Source organism: Vulpes lagopus, chromosome 21, assembly GCF_018345385.1.
Source record: "Vulpes lagopus strain Blue_001 chromosome 21, ASM1834538v1, whole genome shotgun sequence".
NCBI classification, from domain to species: domain Eukaryota; kingdom Metazoa; phylum Chordata; class Mammalia; order Carnivora; family Canidae; genus Vulpes; species Vulpes lagopus.
In genome coordinates this window covers 2,956,742-2,979,025 of record NC_054844.1, presented here as the reverse complement: position 1 = coordinate 2,979,025, position 22,284 = coordinate 2,956,742, and the positions used below count along the sequence as shown (strand labels likewise).

At 36.6% G+C, this 22,284-nt stretch overlaps 1 protein-coding gene across 11 annotated transcripts in view; it reads left to right on the top strand.

Annotated features, from left to right (window-relative positions):
* Positions 1–22,284, top strand: part of ERC1 (ELKS/RAB6-interacting/CAST family member 1) — a 549,485-nt gene that overhangs the window by 31,581 nt on the left and 495,620 nt on the right. For all 11 annotated transcript variants that reach the window (XM_041736575.1, XM_041736573.1, XM_041736571.1 and 8 more), the window contains exon 2: positions 7,164–7,987. In XM_041736575.1, coding sequence (XP_041592509.1) covers positions 7,319–7,987 — 669 coding nt within the window. In that variant the 5' untranslated portion in view covers positions 7,164–7,318. The remainder of the gene's footprint in view (positions 1–7,163; positions 7,988–22,284) is intronic.

Genomic DNA, 22,284 nt, shown 5'->3' with positions numbered 1-22,284 from the left:
AGAGTGGTTAAGTAAACTGCTGTAGGGAGGAAGGCAAGACTGAAGCCATGAAAATCTTACATGCACTGCCAAGGAATTTAGATTTTTATTTTGGGAAGCCATCAAAGGAAGTATGTATGTGTGTTCATGTTATATTTAAATATATTTTAGAGCAGTGGTTCTTAAACTTTTTTGTTCCACCATCCCTATATGCTTTTGAATATCAGTGAGGACTATAAATAGCTTTTGTTTATGTAGGTTATATCTATTACTGTTTACTATTTTGGAAAGTAAAACTGAAAAAAGTAAAACTGAAAAATTTAAAGCGTAAGAGTACCTGAGCATAATTCCATTAGTTGTCAGTGGGATATGCTACATATTATGTGGCCTCTGGAAGACACTACTATACATTTGTAAGAGTGTACAGTGGAAAAGGCAAATGATATCATTGTACTATGAAAATAGTTTTGCTCTCACCGACCTCCTGAAAGGATCTTAGAGTCTTGGGGGTTCCTGACTCTCTATTAGAAGATCATTTTGGCATTGGTGTTGAATTTTTTAGAACCTGCAAAAAGAAACACGTTTTTAAATGTGATACAGTATGTACATGTGTGGGTATATGCCCCCTCTGAAGCAAAGATTTCAGGAAAACTGTATTAGTTTCTTGTGGTATTAAAAGTAAAAAAAAAAACTAAATTAAAAAAACAAACATCTTACTGTTATACAGAGCACAGCTGACTCAGGTTTCTGGCTCAAGGTATTTCATGAGGTTGCAGTCATCTGAAGGCTTGATTGGGTTTGGAAGATCTTTTTTGAAGCTATCTCACGTGACTGTTGGCAGGAGGCTTCAAATTCTCACTGTATGGCTCTCTTGTAGGGTAGCTGAATATGCTTACAGATGGTAACTAGCTCCTCACAAAATGAGAGATCCAAGAGAGTGACCAAGACAGAAGGCCCATTGTCCTTTACGAGTTGTCTTGGAAGTGATGCATCATCAGAAGCAAATCACTAAGTCCAGTTCACATTCAGAAAAAGAGGAATTTTGCTTTCCCTCTTGAAGGGAGCAGTATCAGAGAATTTATGGAGATACCTTAAAAACTACCACAAATACTTGTCAGGAGGGTGAGTCATCCATGGGTTTTTTCTTTCCTGCAAGGCTTGCTGGGTATGCTAAGAATTCAAGGCCCTGAGTACTCTTAACCTGGGCCATTTCTCAGGATTGTGTTTGCAGCAAGCCATCTTGAGGTAATGTTTCCCATTGGGACAGAGCAGGCTTACTGCTTGTTATAAAAGTGGTGGATTCCCTAAACTCACTATCCTCAGCTGCGATGCAGACCCGCTGCATGTGTAGTATCTATCTGGACCCCTCTTGTCACCTGTGGGACTTGAGGGTAACAAGGACCCAATGCAGACATGATGCACATATTCTCTGCTGTCCTGTGAGTAATAAAGTTTTTTGTCTCTGACCCAGGAGAGACTCATGTATTCTGTCTGATAGGCAGAGGGGGAAGATTTGAAGTAACGACAACAGATTAAGTAGATAGGGAGTTACAAAATTTAAATAGGAAGCTAACTGAAGGACCCTGGGAGTAATATTATGGGCTCAAACTGTATAGCTGTATGATTTTTTTCACGGGCAATTAGTATTCCAGTTGTATAATCAGTGAAGGTGTTTCTTTTGGATTAATCAAGGACAAGGCAGTTTGGAGTGTGAAATTTTTTCCCCAGACTTTTGTAGTATAATTAATGTACAATAAACCGAATGTATTTAAAGTATATAGTTTGATGAGGGGAGCCTGGCTCACTCAGTAAGTAAAGCATGTGGTTCTTGATATCGTAGTTGTAAGTTCGAGCCCCATGTTAGGTGTAGAGATTTCTTTAAAAATAAAAAACTTAAAAAATATATAATTTGATGAATTTTGACATGTATACACCCATGAAACCATTACCCCAGTCAAGATAATGAACATTTGCATCACCCCGAGAAAGTTTCCTCCTCCTTTTTGATCATGCCTTTCCCAACCCCATCCCCAGGCACACTGATTCCTGTCATAATAAGTTCTAGAATTTTACATACATGGAATCATACTGCATGTTCTTTTTTGTCAGTTGTTTAAAGTGCAAGAATTAATATTTTGTGGTTGTATATCTGGAATATTTATTTATTTTTAAAGATTCTATTTATTTATTCATTCATGAGAGAGAGAGAGAGAGGCAGAGACACAGGCAGAGGGAGAAGCAGGCTCCATGCAGGGAGTCTGACGTGGGACTCGATCCCCGGTCTCCAGGATTTGGCCCTGAGCGGAAGGCGGGGCCAAACGGCTGAGCCACTCAGGCTGCCCTGGAATATTTTTAAAAGATTTTTTTTTTTTTTTTTGGAACACTATCTTCCCTGAAGCTCCTGAGATTAAAAAGCTAGTGTGAAGAATTCAGAGCTAGTAATTTTTTTTCTTTTGTTGTGTAAATGAATATAGTTCTCATAATAATAAAGACTCCACATGCCAGTGCCATTTTGGATATGAAAGTGACTTGAACATTAGAGTGCACCTGCTAATGTTGAAAACTTGATTGGAATTTTTGTTATTGGATCTTAGCCTATTCAGTGTGATTTAGTTACTTGACTACAAGAAAATAGAATTCTGCACAAAAGCACAGTTGAGAATTTTTTTCTTGAATGTGGCAGGGTATTGTTCTCATGGCATGATTCTTGAGACTCTTGACTTATTACTCCTTATTTTGTTAGTCTGACTTACTTTGTTCTTTTGCCCATCATCTTTTAAAAAAGACTTTCTCCTTAATAGAAAGGTAAATGTGATTATTTAAGCTTTATATCTGGAAGGCCTAAGTACTAGATTAGCAGCACACACTGCCTTAAAACTGTGGAAGCCTTTAATACCCTATGGCGAGTTCAGACGTTCTCAGCAGATGATTGTGGTTAAAGCACAGTAGTTAAGAGCCTCCAGAGCTGTGGAATTAGGTGCCCTAATTCAAATCTTGACCCTACCACTTAATGGGTATGTGACTTCAGATGTCACTTAACACCTATAAGCCTTACTTTCATCATCTCTAAAATGGAGACAATGACAGTACCTATGTTATGGGAGGCTTTTAAATATTACATTAGAGGGGCACTTGGGTGGCTTATGGTTGAGTGTCTGCCTTTGGCTCGGGTGTTGATTTTGGGGTCCTGGGATTGAGTCTCGCATGGGGTTCCCTGTGGGGAGCCTGCTTTTCCTTATGGCTATGTCTTTGCCCCTCTCTCTGTGTCTCTTATGAATGAATAAATAAAATCTTAAAAAATATATTAGATCTTATAAAGTTTTTAGCACAATGCCTGACATATGGTAAATACTAAATGTTAGCTTTTGTTATCGTTCAAGGGATTCTGGATAATGAATGGCTCTTATTTTAAGCAATTCATCTTACTTAAAAAGAGAAAAACTTTGCATCCCTCTTTGATCTTGAAATAGAATTCATTCAAACAGCAATATGTAGGTTATTGTCACCTACCTCACAGTCCAGATTAATCATGAAAAGGAAGGGTGCTGGCTGGCTCACTTGGTAGAGCATGTGAATTTTGATCTTGGGTTGTGAGTTCAAGCCACATGTTAGGCATAGAGTTTACCTAAAAAACAAAACAAAACATGGAATTTTTACTTTTTTTTTTTTTTAATTTTAATCATGAGAAACACAGAGAGAAGCAGAGACATAGGCAGAGGGAGAAGCAGGCTCCCTGTGGGGAACCTGATGCAGGACCTTGGGACCATGCCCTGAGCTGAAGGCAGATAGATGCTCTACCACTGAGCCACCCAGGCATCCCAAGAAATTTTTACTTCTTAACCTAGGTTATTCCCAGAGAGGAATTTCCAAACATTACTAGTAGAGTATTGTAATTTCTGAACTTGATGTACTATTGCTATTTCTTTTTTAAAGGATTTCTTTATTTATTTATTCATGAGAGACACGGAGAAAGAGGCAGAGACATAGGCAGAGGGAGAAGCAGGCTCCCTGTAGGGAGGATCATGACCTAAGCTGAAGGCACATCGTCAACCCCTGAGCCACCCAGGCGTCCAACTATTGCTGTTTCTGAGATGGAACCTTAAAGATTCAGGCTCTATGTACTTTCTGTTCTTCTTGCTATTACCCTAGGGCTTTACTAATGTTAAGGTGAGACTGCCAGTGAATTTATATTTCTGAAAAATAACCTCTTTGAGTTTGAGTGAAGTATATGGATTCTTTAAATTCCTAATTTTGACTATGTGAGTTACTTGGGTAGTGTTTTTTTTTTTAATATATTTTTAAAAATTTTTAAATTTGAAAAAAAATTATTTATGAGTCACAGAGAGAGAGAGAGAGACAGAGAGAGAGAGGCAGAGACATAGGCAGAGGGAGAAGCAGGCTCCATGCATTGGGAGCCCGACGTGGGATTCGATCCCGGGTCTCCAGGATCATGCCCTGGGCCAAAGGCAGGCGCTAAACCACTGTGCCACCCAGGGTTCCCTTGGGTAGTGTTTTCAGTGAAGAAACATTTAAAAAAATTTAGAGACAAAGTGTGCATGTGAATGGGGTGGGCAAGAAGGGGAGGGAGAGGGACAAGCAGACTCTTGGAGGGGCAAGAAGGGGAGAGAGAGGGACAAGCAGACTCTTGGGGGGGGCAAGAAGGGGAGGGAAGAAGGACAAGCAGACTCTCTGCTGAGGGAGGAACAGATAATGATGATGATCTTATGACCCTGAGATCATGACCCAAGGAGAAATCAAGGGCGGAAATCAAGAGTCGGATGCTTAACCAGCTGAGCCACCTAGGTGCCCTGGTGAAGAAACACTTAAGACTTCTACATAACAGTGGATTTTTGGAAAATATTATTTAATGTGCTGATCCCCGTTACTTGACCTGAGCCAGTTCTTTTGGTACTGTATTGGAGTACCATGGAGATCTAGTTGATTTATTTTTTGAGAGAATTGAAAGTAGATAGTTGTGATAAATGTTTTTAAAATTGGTTTTTATTATGCTTGTGGAATATGAACATACTTTGCTTTTAAAAAATTCAAGTTTAGGCAGCCTGGGTGGCTCAGCAGTTTAGCGTCTCCTTCAGTCCAGGGCCTGATCCTGGAGACCCGGGATTGAGTCCCATGTCAGGCTTCCTACGTGGAGCTTGCTTCTCCCTCTGCCTGTGTCTCTGCCTCTCTCTTTCTCTGTGTTTCTCATGAATAAATAAGTAAAATCTTTAAAAATAAATAAATAAATAAATAAATAAATAAATAAATAAATAAATAAATAAATAAATAAATAAAATTCAAGCTTTATGAATGTAAAGTGAACCTAAAGTTCACTTTAGATTTTTTGCCCCCAACTTCCCCTTACAATGCAAGCTCTCTTCCGCCTATACCATTGCTCTTTGAAATTTGGCATTTCCGTGTAGGAATTCTTTATACAGGTTGTATATATCTATATATCTATGTTAGATATATATCACCTAGTTTTTGGTTTTTCTTTTAATTTTGCTTATAGTATTTTTTGATGTAATACTTAATATGCCATTTTAGCATATTTAAATACATTGTGTTTCTTTATGGTTTTGCTTTTTGTTTCTTACTGTAAGAGAGCCTACCTTAACTCAAGTTCACAAGGGTACAAGGGTATTCTCCTAAGTTTTCTTCTAGTACTTTTGATAGTTTTAAAATTTGTATCTTTGGGGCACCTAGATGGCTCAGTGAGTCAAGCATCCAACTCTTGATTTCATCTCAGGTCAAGGTTGGGCTCCATGCTGGGAACAGAGGCTGCTTGGTCTTCTCTTTCTCTTTCCCCTACCCACACCCCCTGCTCACATAAGCATATGCATACACACACTCTCAAAGAAAAAAACAACTAAGTTTGTATCTTTAATGTACATAGAATTTATTTTTGTGTACTGTGTGAAGTAGGGATGTAATTTATTTTTCCAAGAGCACCAGTTGTTCAAACCTCATTTATTGAAATGATTTGTCTTTTCCTCATTCTTTTGAAATGTTACTTATAGCATATACTAACTTACATATACACTTTAGACTATGTTCCTGTGCCAGTACTATACAATTTTAAATACTGTGGTTTTAATAGGCTCTGAGTTCTTTTTTTTTTTTTTAAAGATTTTATTAATTCATGAGAGACACAGAGAGAAAGAGAGGCAGAGACACAGGCAGAGGGAGAAGCAGGCTCCATGCAGGGAGCCTGACGTGGGACTCTATCCCAGGTCTCCAGGATCACACCCTGGGCTGAAGGCGGCGCTAAACCGCTGAGCCACCCGGGCTCCCCAAAGCTCTGAGTTCTTATGAGAAATTCTGCGGGGTCTTATTGGGCTTGAAGTCCAGATTTTTTCCCTCGTGATACCCAGTGGACATTATGCAGTATCCTGTAATCATATACATTGTTTTCTCAGTAAATGTGTGAATAATACCTATAAATAATAAATGACCTCATACCAGATCAGGTCAGGTTTTGCTGTTAAATGAGTTAAGAAGAAACAAAACGTATAGCTCTTTTGATTTTGGCATTGAAAGTGAGGAGGAATCATGGACCTGTAACTTATCTTGGTATTTAGGGAACAGCTTTCTCCTTTGTTCTTGTGTTACAAATTGTTTACGTTATTCTTATACCTTAATTCTTCTATTTGAATTTTAGGGTCAGCTTGTTGGATTATTTGGAGAATCTTGTAGGGATTTTCTTTAGGATATGAAGTATTTCATGCTTGCACCTTTTTGTTAGATTTGTACTTAAAGTGTTTTTATGATTTTGTGCTATTTGTGAGTAAAAAATTGTATTTTCTAATTGTGTTACTAATGTATAGGAAGATACTGATATTTATATATTTATTTTATATCTAACCGATTTGTAGAATCCTGTTATTTTAATAACTGTGAGTGATCCTGGGTTTTCTAGTTAGAAAATCTTAGGTTCAAACATAGAGTTTTATCCTTTTATTGTTAGTCTTTGTACCTCTTATTTCTTTTTTTCCATTTGTGTGGCATGGTTTCAGTATTTAGTTTTGAGACATGCAAAATACTGTTAAAATGATGTTTAAAGTGAAATGTGCTGTAGACAAATTTTGAATGCATGAATAAATAGATGACAGGGAGATCTTTCTTATGTGAGGGTAATGAAAAATTTTCTGAGAGGGAGGATTTAATGTGTGATCTTTTCATTACAGATATGGTGTTAGGCATTTCTTCAAGACTGAACAGCTGGAGACCTGTTATTTCTGAGTAGCCTTAGCAGACTTACAGTCATTGAGAAACCTCACGGAATTTCATACTTTGCTTTCTGTTTTACACCTTTCTTGGCACCGAAGTTCATCTTGCAACCATGTATGGAAGTGCTCGCTCAGTTGGGAAGGTGGAACCAAGCAACCAGAGCCCTGGGCGTTCACCTAGGCTTCCTCGTTCCCCTCGCTTGGGTCATCGTCGAACCAATAGTACAGGAGGGAGTTCTGGAAGCAGTGTTGGAGGTGGCGGTGGAAAAACCCTTTCAATGGAGAATATCCAATCCTTAAATGCTGCTTATGCTACATCTGGACCTATGTACCTAAGTGACCATGAAAATGTGGGTTCAGAAACCCCTAAAAGCACCATGACGCTTGGGCGTTCTGGGGGACGTCTGCCGTATGGTGTCAGGATGACTGCTATGGGCAGTAGCCCCAATATAGCTAGCAGTGGGGTAGCTAGTGACACCATAGCATTTGGAGAGCATCACCTCCCTCCTGTGAGTATGGCATCCACTGTTCCTCACTCTCTTCGTCAGGCAAGAGATAATACAATCATGGATCTGCAGACACAGCTGAAAGAAGTGTTAAGAGAAAATGATCTCTTGCGGAAGGATGTGGAAGTAAAGGAGAGCAAATTAAGTTCTTCAATGAATAGCATCAAGACTTTCTGGAGCCCAGAGCTGAAGAAAGAACGAGCCCTGAGAAAAGATGAAGCTTCCAAAATCACTATTTGGAAGGAACAGTATAGAGTGGTGCAGGAGGAAAACCAGGTTAGTGTTATATGTATGCTTACCTTTTTTTTGACTGAAATCGTGTGTGTGAATGAAATGAGCTATTCTCTTTCTTTTCTTCCTTAGGTTTTCTTCTTCTTGGTTCATTTATCTTTTTCCTATTTATCTATTTTCTGTCCTTTTCTTAACCTTTTTTGCCCGGTGCTGTAGTTTTTTTCTGGTTGCCATGTCTCTTTGCTCGCTGTTCTTGCTTGCTTTCCTGCTTGCATTTCCCTGCTTCTCTTTCTCTTCCTGTCTTTTCTTTAAGCCTGTATTACCTTTCTCCAGTTCTCGAGAGAGAGTATAATTTTGCCATGTGCTCTAAGATGCGTTAACGGAATTACTCAGGCTACATATCTTAAGTGTGAGGGATAGGAGTAAGATTTACCATGGTGCTTACTTTGGTAGCACATACTAACTTACGGTGGAAGAAAGGCAATTTGGTAGATTGCTTCTAGAAAATAAATGAAGTAACTAGGCATTATACTTAGGGCTTTGCAGTTTGAGAGCTAAATGCTATTTTATTAGATATATGAGACATTTTTTTTTTTCCTCTCCCAAGTTATAGTTGATGTTTTGGCCACTGTCATGTCACATTGAGTAACATGACTCCAGAGATGTGAACAAATCCTATTCATGCTTCCAGCAATTAAAAAATACATTTTTAAAGATTTTATTTATTTATTTGAGAGAGATAGCAAGCATGAACAGAGGGGAGGGGCAGAGGGAGAGGGAGAAACAGACTTCCCAATGAGCAGGGAGCCGAATGCAGCTGGATCCCAGGACCCTGGGATCATGACCTGAGCTGAAGGCAGATGCTAAACCAACTGAGAACCCAGGCACCCCAGCAACTAAAATCTTAATCATACTTTTTATTTGAGACTTTTACAACTTTTCTTAAATTTACGAGTTTGAATTATTTGCCTCCTTAAAAAATTCTACTCTTAAAGAAAAATTTTAAAGTAACTACCTTATTAATATTATACTTTGTTTTGGAGTTTGGTTAATAAAAATTATGAAGAAAGTAATAAACTTACTTGGATTTCTTTAGGATTCTTGAATAATGCTAAGAAAGGAGTTAGAAGTGATGTCTTTGACGAAGTAAATCTAAGATTTGTTGATTGTTTTACCATTCTATTAACTAACACTTAATTCAGGCATTCATGTCTACTGTTCTGGTTACTTGAAGAAGATTGCTAGTTATATTGTTTTGTATGTTAAAGCCCCAGACTTAATTTTCTAGTAGTAAAAATAGCTTCTTTTCTCTGATCATAAAAATAATACTGAAAAACATAGATACGAAATCAAAATTTGCTCTAGATCCTCCCATATATGGTAACTTTGCTATTCCATGGTTAACATTTTGTTGTTTCTCCCTAATGAACATCTCTGTGCATACACACAGATATAATTTATACAAAGGAATATTATAGGTATTGTGATCTTTTTTATTTTTATTATCTTTTGTAGCCAACACATCTGCTGTATATTAAAGCCCTATGTCTGAATCATTATTTTAATGCCTATTTACTATTCTCTGTACTACTTAATTTAACATCACAGAGTTAAAAATCTTCAAATTTACTTGATAGTACAATATGAATTAAAAACTAAATATTGGAGCACCTGGGTGGCTTAGTTGGTTAAGGATCCAACTCTTGGTTTCAGCTCAGGCTATGATCTAAGGGTTGTGGGATCAGGTCTAGCATGGGGCTCCACACTCAGTGCAGAGTCTGCTTAAGATTGTCTCTCCCTCTCCCTCTGCACCTCCTCTCTCTCAAATAAATAAATCTTTAAAAAAATGCCTAAACGTTTAATTCTTTTGAATCAGAGATTTCAAAATAATTAGAAATTATGATAATTTTCTCTTCTCAGATATATTATAGCCTCATACTACTTTGCATTTACTTTTTTTTTTTTTTTTTTTTTGCATTTACTTTTTAACCAGCAATTAAATATAATCTGTTATTACACAGACTTGGAATGTCTTATTAGTATAGTTAAATCTCTAAGTCTCTTAGAGATTAAAAAAGAAGAAATGTCCTTTAAAAGGTATTCCTTAGGAAGTTTTTGGGATTTAATCTTTAAGACTTTAAAAACAAAAATGTGAAAAGAAAGAGAAAAACTAAAATAGACCCCAAGTGTTAGATCTTAAAAGTAAGGACGAGGTTCCTAAATGTTGGTTCTGATACATTTATTTAAAATATAGATTTCCAGGTCTCGCTTTATAAATGTTTGGATATGGAGTCCAGCTTCCCTGGTAGTTCTGAGATAAGCCAATTTTGGGATCTTTAGAATGTGGTACATCTAATTCTTAAACTAGTGTATTGCTCATCTGCCGTAGGGAATTCATGATGATTCTTTGAGTTCAGTTGTGACAGAAGGGAAAACAAACAAAGCACGGTTGGCTCAGTGCTTCTTAACCTTTTTTCTGCCTACTGCACTTCAGGATAGTGACAGACTCCTGTGCATAATGATTGTTAACTGTGACAGTGACCCTTGGTAGAAGGAATGTATGTTTAGGAAAAAGTGTTTAAAATCTTAGATATGTTTAAACAAAAAAGCCCATCCTGGTGATTTTGGTATCTCCTCACCTTGAGAATCATGGATGTATAGATAAAATATTCAGATGACATATGACATGGGGGGGGGAGGGAATGTGTTTTCCTCAGTTCACATTTTTGTTCTCAGAAGGTGAAGTACAACACCAAAAGTTTATCATTCCTAGATACATTCTGAAAGTTTTTACAATTGGTGTTGAATTGTAAATTTCAAGACAGAAAAAAAGAATTTGCTTTATTTAGTCTTGTGGTAAGGTATCAATGTAGCATAATGTCTTAAAAATTGTATCTGGGGGCACCTGGGTGGCTCAGTGGTTGAGCATCTGCCGTTGGTTCAGGTCATGATCCTGGGGTCCTGGGATCGAGGTTTGCATCAGGCTCCCCACAGTGAGTCTGCTTATCCTTCTGCCTGTGTCTCTGCCCTCTCTCTCTTTCTGTTTCTCATAAATAAGTGAGCAAGTAAGTAAATAAATAAATAAAATCTTTAAAAAAATCATTATGTATCTGTATTTCAAGGATATTAGGTTATTTATTTATTTAAAGATTTTATTTATTTATTCATGAGAGACACAGAGAGAGGCAGAGACACAGGCAGAGGGAGAAGCAGGTTACATGCAGGGAGCCTGATGTGGGACTCGATCCCAGGACCCCAGGATCACTGGGCCGAAGGCGGCGCTAAACTGCTGAGCCACCCAGGCTGCCCGATATTAGGTTTTTTAATTTGTAAAAATCAGATTGATAAATTAGAGTACATATTGATGGTATTTCAGTGCTCAAATATGAGGTACTTTGTATATGTATTTAGACAGGCATTAACATAGTATGTCTTACTTAAATATTATTCAGTCTCAAATTATTAATAAAAATCAATGGCTGAGCTATAACTTTTTGTGATAAATATATTGTGTCAAGATTACACATGAGTAAACAATTCCCTTTAAAGTTTCTACCTTTCAAGAGTATATTGACACTACATTTGTGTGTGTATAAATGTAGTATGTATAAATATAAGCGTATATATAATTTAAAGTGGATTTTGATAAAAGTTGAATTGAGACTACTAGATTTACACTGAATTAGCTGGCCTCTAGTATACCTTTCTGATGATGCTGAAAATATGCCTTTCACTAAAGATGATTTTTATTATCAAGCAACTTGGAAATGTCCATTTTAACAAGGAAAAAATTACTGATATATGTCTTTATTTTCAAATAATTGAGGCAGCTAATTATGCCTATATTGCGAAAGGATAAAAAGCAATGACAATATCCTTTGTAATTATCAAACTACATTTAAAAGCAAAGTATTTGAATCTTCTGTAAAGAGTGAGGTGAGGAGTCAGCACTGAAGTCCAGTGGAAGTGAAATAGTCCACAGGCGTATGATGCCAAAAAAAACCCATATGCACTGAAGGAGGGTGAACACAGCCTTATCTAGATTCCGCCCCTTGCCCTAATTAAGCACTAGTGCTGGCAGGAATATATTCTTCCTGCACCCACTATAATTACCACACAATCCTAAAATTGTGTAACTTTGGTCCAAAAAGCATAGGGTGCAATTTTAAAGTAAAGTGAGACACTGCAATGAGATACTGAGAGGACTGAGAATGCTAATTAATAGATTATAGTGAGCCAACAGTGGGCCCTAATTAAACTCTGCATTCATTATACCCTCCAGAGCCCTCAGAGGTCAGACATTTTCCACTTTACAAAGAAGATTGGTTTAATAGGATTTACAGTAATTAAATAGATTTCCCCATTCCAGTTTGAGACTGGGGATTTAGATGCATTCTAAATGTTTGATCTGATTGGGCCACAGAGGTCTGTTCTAGAATCATATCAAATGTAAAAACACATTTTCTTAGAATTGCCAATGTGTATGGTTCATTATATAGAGTCCTTTAAAAAAATTGTTTCTAAAATAAATTCCCAGCTGTTTTTATGTCTCAACACTTTTTGTTATTGAACTTTCAAATACTAATGGTTGGAGATATGGAGCGATACATGTTTTAACAGGAAAGACCTTTTCTTTTTCTCTTCTTAAATTGAAAATGAGGAAGGTTTTTAGTGTACGGTTTGGTAAGAATACAAGTCCAGCTGTGAGCTTGTTTGAATTGCAAAGCTATGGCTTTGGATGATTTCTGTTTTATTTTATTCTAACCAACACTTAACAGGATACTGTCATACTTTTTTTTTTTTTTGATATATGCCTTGTTATATTTTTATATGTTGAGTTTAGTTGGAACCTTAATTTAAATAATAACAGTTCTAAAGCACTTTCATTGGGATTTTGTGTGGTCAAAATCCAGTATTATAGTGTGGCAAGTGAGTTTAATGTTTTGTGTAGTTTTTTGTTTTTAGAGTCTGATTTTATTTAGGATTTTGGAGCATTTTTTTTTTTAAGATTTTATTTATTTATTCATGAAAGACACACACAGAGAGAGAGGCAGAGACACAGTAGGAGGGAGAAGCAGGCTTCATGCAGAGAGCCCGATGTGGGACTCCATCCCAGGACTCCAGGATCACACCCTGAGCCGAAGGCAGGCGCTAAACTGCTGAGCCATCTAGGGATCCCCTTATTCAGGATTTTGATTTTTGAATTTTGATTTTGTTTAGGGATCAAGAGAATTTCCAAGTTCAGAAATACAAAAAGATAAATTTATAAAAATCTTTGTCATTTGTTCTGTTAGGACACTGGTGGCTATTAACATTTTTACAGTTTAGGTTGTACCTTCATTTGTCATATGGTGAAAGCTATCATTCTTTGAATTTAAGTAAGCTTTATCATGAGGTTGCTAATTGTTTTACTGTTATTTAAGTCTGATATTAAAATCTGGAATCTGTGTCTTGGACTGTTATAACTTTTCTTTTTGATAATTCTGCTTTAACATAGAAATAGATTATGAATAATAAAGCAGAGTATGGTAGATAAATCAATATTCTAATTTATTTTACAGATAGATGTGATCTTTTTAGGTGTTTCAGAAATGGGATGTGTTAAAGGAACTGTGCAGAATGTCCTGAGAAATATAAAGTCAGATCTAAAATAGATATGTTCCTTTTGGTGAGTTAACAATCATTTTGAGAAGGAAATTTGTTCATGTTTGTCTTCTACAAATTTAAGCTACCTATCCATTGGACTTTGTCACATACAGAGGTAACGTAGGTGGGTATGAGAAATTGGCTGCTTGTAGAGTTGGTAAATTTGCTTCAGTTGGAATGTAGTGGAATGCTATGAAAAATTATTCATTGAATCTAATAAAAAATGTGCAAATATCTGACAGGGCTTATTTGTGAGGAAATAAGGATTTGCCAGGGGATTGCAGCTTCTTCCCTCTACTCTCCCTTCTTGCATTTCACACTGTAGTCTAGTGTGTGATTTCATCTCAGTGACAGAATAGTTTTTAGAGATTTGCTAATTTACAACAGCTTTGCAGATAGTAGCTTAAATATGAGTTGGGAAACCCAGTTTTTATTTTATTGTGCAAGGAAACCAGAAAATGAACTTAGTTTTTAGTTCTATTAAGGGAGGACAGAGTTGCATTTCACTTTTTAAAATCATATACTCCTAGAACTTGACATCATATTATGGGTGCCCAGGGAGGGAGGGGGTGGCTAGAAACCATGCTTCATAAGGAGTGGTTGAGGGAACTAAAGAAGAGGAGACTTGTGACATTTTAGTTATACTCTGTATTTGATGGGCAGCCATATAGAAGGAAGTTTTTTTTTTTCTTTTTCATTATTTTTTTGGGGGAAAGGCTAATGCTAGAAAAATGAGTGCAGAAAATAGGGTTACGGATTTTGGCTCTGTGGAGGAAATATACTGTATTTTCTAACAAAGCTATATCCATTTGATGAAAGAGTCAGTTCCAGAAAGTAATGCTTGATCATCGCTAGAATTGGTTACGGGGAGGCCAGAATGCCTCTGGTATGGGTGTTCTAAATCTTTTAGCTTTTCAGAATGTTGGAAATGGTGTGGAGTAAAGTGGAACTTTTGTAGAGAACCATTTGGGGAGTTGTCCCCCCGCCTTCCACTCCCTTTTTCCCTGCCCTCCCTTGCTTCCTCTCTCTCTTCTTGACAGCTTTATCTAGATATAATTCAGTTCATCCTTTAAGATAATTTTTTATTTCTTAGTCTGGAATTTATTTGAAGAAGAATTTGAATAGTAGGAAGTTGCCCTAGGGATTTCTTGAACAAGGAAATGAATGACATAATAAAAAATACTATTTAGGAACAGCTTTTATTGCTCTCAGCAGAATGGGTTGAGCAAGGAAGGGGAGAAAGCAATTGACTTTGTGTCAATTGGAAGAAGAAGGCTTGGATTAATGTGGGTAATAGGAACGAAGAGGACGGTGCACAATCATGAGATATTTTCAAAGAAATATTTGAATATAGACTATGATATCAAGAGAGAATACTGTGATGAACCATGGTAATGAGATAGGGGAAATGTTTTGGTCACTGATGGAGAGTGGAAGCGGAACTAGAATGCATAAGTATTGGAAATAAGAGACTAATGATTGTGACCTTAGGTAACATGCACATAGATGTATGCTTGTTAACGTTGGTAAATTCACAGGTCTAGTTAGTTCAGTATCCCACCTACATGTCTCTGCTTATGGGAGTAAGGACTGGAGAAGGAGAGAGAAGCCATTAAATGGTACATGTTTTGTGTGTATTTTCTCACCTGTTTTTGTGTTTTAGCCGTCTTTGTTGTGGTATATATCTTTTTTTTTTTTTAAAGATCTTATTTATTTATTCATGAGAGACAGAGAGAGAGAGAGAGAGAGAGAGAGAGAGAGACAGAGACATAGGCAGAGGGAGAAGCAGGCTCCATGCAGGAAGCCTGATGTAGGACTCGATCCCAGGACTCCAGGATCACGTTCTGAGCAAAAGGCAGGTGCTAAACCGCTGAGCTGCTGTTGTGGTATACATCTTTGAAGGCAGACAGCTTGAGTCTCTCAATTCCTGAAAGTCACTATTCATTAAAAAGGGGTAATGTTTATATTTTTGTGATGAACGAACTTTGGTAATAGATGTCTTTTGTTTTATTTTAGTTAACAAGTTCATTGAAGATCATCATGTACCTTTGCATGATGAATTTGGAGTGAATTTGTCAAAAACACATTGCAGAAAATGGGCTTTCAGTAAGGAAATGATTAGCTTTGTATTAAAAATGTTCTGTTCTTCCTTATGGACAAGATTAGAAGTGCTTTTTTGAGCTGTATTTTTCTTTTTCTCTGTTGCCATATGTATCTCTGAAAATACTAGTTTTTCTTCCTGGAGTGTGGGAGTTTTTAACACAGATCTGTTCCTTTAATTTTTTTCATATTATTATCAATAATGCTTATTGGAACTACATCCCTTTCTCTTTGTTCTGGCAGTCTTTCCTATCTGGTAAGCTCATGGTAAATTCTGTTACATTTTGACAATTGATGGAGAATAGTGGGGAGATCCCTGGGTGGCTCAGTGGTTTGGCGCCTGCCTTTGGTCCAGGGTGTGATCCTGGAGTCCCGGGATCAAGTTCCCACATCAGGCTCCATGCATGGAGCCTGCTTCTCCCTCTGCCTGTGTCTCTGCCTCTCTCTCTCTCTCAGTCTGTGTCTCTCATGAATAAATAAATAAAATATTAAAAAAAAAAAAAGAGAGAATAGTGGGTTGAAGTGATACCTGTGTAGCTTCATTTCATCTGTGGAGACCTTGTGGGCTGAGAAGGTGAGAAATAGTTCAACTTTGATGGCATACAGTACCATCCTTTAACAGTGTGGTGGCTTATATACTTCCAGGGATTGTGATACTCAGAGGCCTATTTTACTTTGAAAACACCCTGGGATAACTCTTCTAGTCTTTGGTGAGCCCTCAGGCACTTGTGTGATTACCTTTAGCAGCAATTCTCAGTTTTTTTGCCTTAGGATGTTGTACACTTCTAAAAATTGTTGATTCCCAAAGCAGCTTTTGTTTATCTGGGCTTCAATATTTGTTATATTAGAGGCTAAAATAGAAATTTAAAACAATTTATTAATATATTTAATAATAAACCCATTAAATATTAACAAAAATAACATTTTACATGGAAAATAGTTTTAAGTCTCATGTCTGGCTTAATAGAAGACAGCTGATTGTCATAATTGCTGCTTTCAATGATCTGTTGCAGTTTTTTGTTTTGGATGAAATATTTGAAGAAAATCAGGCCTCAAGTAAATATGTGGTTGCAAAAAGCAGGAGTGGTTTTTTTTTTTTAAGTTTTGGGTTTTTTTTTTTAAGATTTTATTTATTTATTCATGAGAGAGAGAGAGAGGCAGAGACATAGGCAAAGGGAGAAGCAAGCTCCATGAAGGGAGCCCGATGTGGGACTTGATCCCGGGACTCCAGCATCATGCCCTGGGCCCAAGGTAGGTGCTAAACCATTGAGCCACCCAGGGATCCCCAAAGCAGGAGTGTTTTAAAAGCCTCTTTAGATAATCAATCATGGATATATTTTGAAACCACACCCAGATTTTTGACATTTCATTGAGGTATGTTTTATATGCTATAAGACTCATTGATGAACTGTACATACAGTTCAATGATTTGTTTTTTTTTAGTAAATTTACTGAGGTGTGCAATCATAACCATAATAGTTTTAGAACATTTTCATTAGCAAATGGTAAATTCACTGTGGAATCTGAAATATTACCAATGAGTTTTCCATAATTTTTTACATTAAAATGGTCTGTCTTGTACTTTGAGCAGAGCTTTTACATGTAGAGGATGTACATGAATACATATGCTTTCTCCAACGTTTGTAACATTGTGTATTGGTCTTTTGGAAAGTATTTTGGTTGGTTGAAGTATGCATATCTTCCAAATGTTGCCGTATTTCATTAGACAAATTTTTAAAATTTGCATTCATTAATATTAATTCATAGCTCATCAGAAAAGTCTTTTAAGTTTTGGTAGGCTATCAAGCTCACCAGATGGGAGATACAGATTTTCCAAAATTCTGATTTTTTTTTTTCCTTGAAAATACAAGTTTTATCATTGGCAGGAAGTATTGTCTGTTATGGTTTTTGAAGTAACATGTTTTGTTAATTTTTGAGAAAAATATAGTTATACACGAATTTGAGTAATCATAGGTTATCAGTTCAATCTTTTAAATTAAAATGAGATAATCATTGAGATAATCATTGTATTTCAATATGCAGCAAAAGTGTTTTATGCCTCTTTGAAAATGTTGCTTGAGCAGAGACCTGAGTGATGTGACTAGGGTAATATATTCCAGGCAGAAGGGACTAACAGTCCAAAATCCTTAGGATCTTTTGACTCTGATAAGACGTTGTCACTAAGGGTCTTAACTAGATTATTCTTTAGCTAATGTTCCTCTTCTCCTGTCTATTCGGTATTATAATAAGATGTTATGGTCTTTGACATCAACAAGGCTTTTGCTTCTTTACCGTGATTTAGGAGGGTATATTATTTCTTCAGTAATGGGAAAACACTGGCTTAAACCTAATAGGCCAAAATTTAGCCCAATGTTAAATAAAAGGAGAAAGCTTCACTGTTGTAGAAAGCCAAAACAGTACTTTTATTTTTTAAGATCTTATTTATTTATTTATAGGCAGCACTAGTGGAGGGAGGGGCAGTTATAGAGAGGGAGAATCTCAAGCAGACTTCATGGTGAGCGTGGAGTCCAAGGCGGAACTTGATCTCATGATCTTGAGGTCACAACCTGAGCTGAAATCCAGAGTCAGACACTCAAACGACTGAGCCACCCAGGTGCCCCAAAAGTATTTTTTTTAAAGTTTTGGAGTGAGTTTATCTATGCACATTGAATTAAAAATCCTGCTTTGAGGTCTATTGATAATGTTTTTTGATTGTACATCAGATATCAGATATAACTGATTAGAGAGGCCACCCTTTTCCTGGCAAGCTATGAAAGGGTTCATCTATTATTAATTACTAGCTTTAATGTTTATTATTTATTATTTATTTTTGATAACAAATATTGAGTACCTTCTTTTAATCATTATATTTTTCTGGTGAACTGCCCTAAGTAGAAATAAAGCTGAAAGCAATGTGAAAACGTTACAAGGTAGTAACTTGTATCCTTGAGTTTTTGGACTCCTGAATTAACATTAAAATTAAAGTAATTTTAGTGATTTAGAGAATATGTGCAAAGAATACATATTCTCTTGGATTTTTTGAACATAGTCTTATTTTGTAGGGCAAAATGGATATGGAGATACTAGACTCCTATAAATATATAATAACTCTTAGAAAAGGCATCAGTGAAAGCAAGAGCAACAATGTGAAAAGACCAAAAGAACCAGTACTTTTTTTTCTTGTTTGTTGATAGCATGTATTTCTGTCCTAGAGTTTCCTTGGGAGGCTTTTAAATAGCCAGTAGTTATAGTTGTCTAACTAGTATTCTTATTGAGTGTTTTGTAGTAAGAATTCCACTTTGTCTCGTCAATTACTCAGTTTTTACTGTGATGAAATTAAAAAAAAGAAAGGATGTAATCTATTTTGATTGCTGTTGTGTTCTCACTAATACTTAATTTTGTTCTCCCACTCTCTGGGAGCTGTTTAAAATAACCATATCCATAGGCCTAAAAGAAGGAGGACTTAAAATTTTCAAGAATCGTATGCTTTAAAAATTATCTTTTTTTTTTTTTTTAAACCAGCAAAAGAAGGGTTTATTTGGGAATAGCAGAGAATTGCAATCTGGGACTGGCAGGGTATGGCAAAAACCATAGGCAAATCCTCCAAATTATCTCATTAGCAGTGCTTGAGCACTATAATTCATTGCCTTGAAAAAGAAGAGAGCAAATCATCTAGAATATCTTGACATTAGGAATCTATATTATCATTGCTTAACTATTAGAAAGCATGGTAAAATTCTGAAAGAGAGAGCTCAGTTTTAAAGACTAAGAATATTGGCAGGCAATGCATATTAATCAGTCTCCTGGAAAATTTTATGTAACTTTTATGCAGTTAAATATATTTTTAAAACATTTTAATTCTGGTGTATTTAACATACAATGTTATATTAGTTTCAGGTGTGCAATATAGTGAACCAACAGTTCCACATATTACTCAGTGCTTGTCAAGATAAATGTACTCTATCCTCTTCACCTAGTTCACCTGTCCCCCCCACACATCTTCCCTCTGGTAAACCATCAGTTCTCTGTAAAGAGTCTGTTTCTTGGCTCCTCTCTCTTTCCTCCTCTCTCTACTTACTCTCTCTTTCTTTTTAAAAGAGAAAGAGGGGATCCCTGGGTGGCTCAGTGGTTTAGCGCCTGCCTTTGGCCCACGGCGTGATCTTGGAGTCCCGGGATCGAGTCCCGCATCAGGCTTTCTGCGTGGAGCCTGCTTCTCCCTCTGCCTGTGTCTCTGCCTCTCTCTCTCTCTGTGTCTCTCATGAATGAATAAATAAAATCTTTAATAAAAAATAAAAGAAAAAAAGTGTGTGTGTGTCATTGCTGTTGTTGGTCTGAGATAATTGTATTAAAATGAAAGCAAAACTGCTTTATCTGTTCACAGATAAATATTTATGGTATTTAAAAAATGTTCTTACATTGTTGCATCATGTGTGTTTACATTATAAACTTATTGGGAGCAAAGTGAAGGGACAGTTATATAGGACTGAAAATCTGAGATATTGGAAGAATATATTCAGAAAAATTCTTAATTTTGATTATCTTTCATAGATTTGATAACCTGAATAATTAGTAACTTATTCTTGCCACATAGCTCTTCTTAATGGACACAGGAATGTAATAATAGGTGCAAGATTTTTAGGAGAGAAGCGTACCTTAATGAGTACTTCTAGTCTTTTCCTGTAATTTCCTGGGGTACATTTCTTTTTTTTATATATATATTTTTATTGGAGTTTGATTTGCCAACATATAACACCCAGCGCTCATCCTGTCAAATGCCCCCCATCACCCAGTCACCCCATTCCCCCCGCCCACCTCTCTTTCCACTATCCCTTGTTCATTTCCCAGAGTTAGGAGTCTCTCATGTTCTGTCACCCTCTCTGATATTTCCATCATTTTCTCTCCTTTCCTGGAGTACATTTCTTGGTTCTCTATGAAAGCATGTTATCCACGCTGCAGAGCATTTTCAACAGATGAAACAAATAAAAGAAAATCTATGTATATGATGGCAGATAAATTCCAGATTTTCTCTGTATTTCTGATGACAGGTACTAATTTTCAAGGTGAAGTGCATTGTTTCTCATTTATTGGGAAGTTCTGCTAACAATATTGGTTGCTAGAAGAGCTTAGAGGCAGAAGGTATTTTTTGGATTTCGGGTAGAGAGTGCTTAGGGTTGCTAGTTACCTTGCGATGCTTAGGATGGCCCTGAGTATTTAAAAGTTCTCCCATGTTCCATGATTTTTACATGTCTTGCTGGAAATTTGTGTAGGTAAAATATCTGTGTATAAGATCCTAACTATGTAAATATGCATAAATACAATAGCATTTTTTGAATGGCTTCAATATATGCTGAATTTTGTAGCAGTGGGAGAGCTGTGTAAATTGATGGAAGATTGTATTTTGTTTAGAACCTTACCAAGTCACTTTAATAGCAGCATTGCTTATTGGATGCAACCCATTTATTCAGCCCCTATCTGGGAGTGCATATGTCTTTGGGTGTAGCTGTGCCATAGCATTTACACATGCACACACATATATATTTAGCGTATTAACACACATTTTATTACATAATCTTCTTTTTAAAAAAATAGGCCATTACAGTAGGTTTTTGATTACATCTGAGGGTAGGCTTATTATCTGTGAACTTCATTTCAGAATAGTAAAGGGCACATTACAAAATATTTGTTATAAAAAGGGGAGGGGTGGTTTTGAGTCTGATGAGTTTGAAATCACTGACCTAGTGGATACTGAATTTTAAAAAGGGAGTTTTGGTCCTGGCCTTGCTAATCAGTAACAGGTGTGTGATCATGAGCACATTGTTCAGTCTTTGAACCCAGGCTTTTCATCTATAAAACCCAGAATGTTGGACAAGGTGGTCTTTGGAAATTCCTTCTAAAATGATCTGATTTGGAACACCTGGGTGGCTCAGCAGTTACCTGGGTGGCTCAGCGGTTGAGTGTCTGCCTTTGGCTAAGGGCGTGATCCTGGAGTCCCAGGATTGAGTCCCATATCAGGCTCCTTGTGTGGAGCCTGTTTCTCCCTCTACCTGTGTCTCTGCTCCTCGCCCCCATGAATAAATAAATAAAATCTTAAAAAAATGATCTGATTTTAGTTTTGTCAGTTATTCTAATGGAGTTCTCTAGTAGTCTCTTCACCTTGATTATAATGCCCTAATTACTGATTCATATAATCAAGTTAGCACTTCTGGGAATGAGAAATTCTTGACTGTTGATGTTCTTTCTAAGGTAGACAGCACAAAATCTTGTGTGTGTGCTGCCGAAGTGAGCACAGACAGCACAAAATCAATGTTTGTATATAAAGAGCAGAGAGCTTTCATGTGAGTTTTGTCACTTGTCAATTTGGAAAGATGCTGTTATGGTTGTGATAGTAAATGAAATTAAAGGAGATAATAGGCATAAATTTATGGACAAGGCTACTTGACATAATAGATATGCACTACAAGATGTTAATTGAGTCAAATATTTCATAAATACAAATAATATTGTATAACATTTTTTGAAGTATGCAATGTACCTTGTAATCTGCTCTGAGAAGGAAAACAGGAGCATGGGATCTATATAGTTTTTCTGGAAAGTGG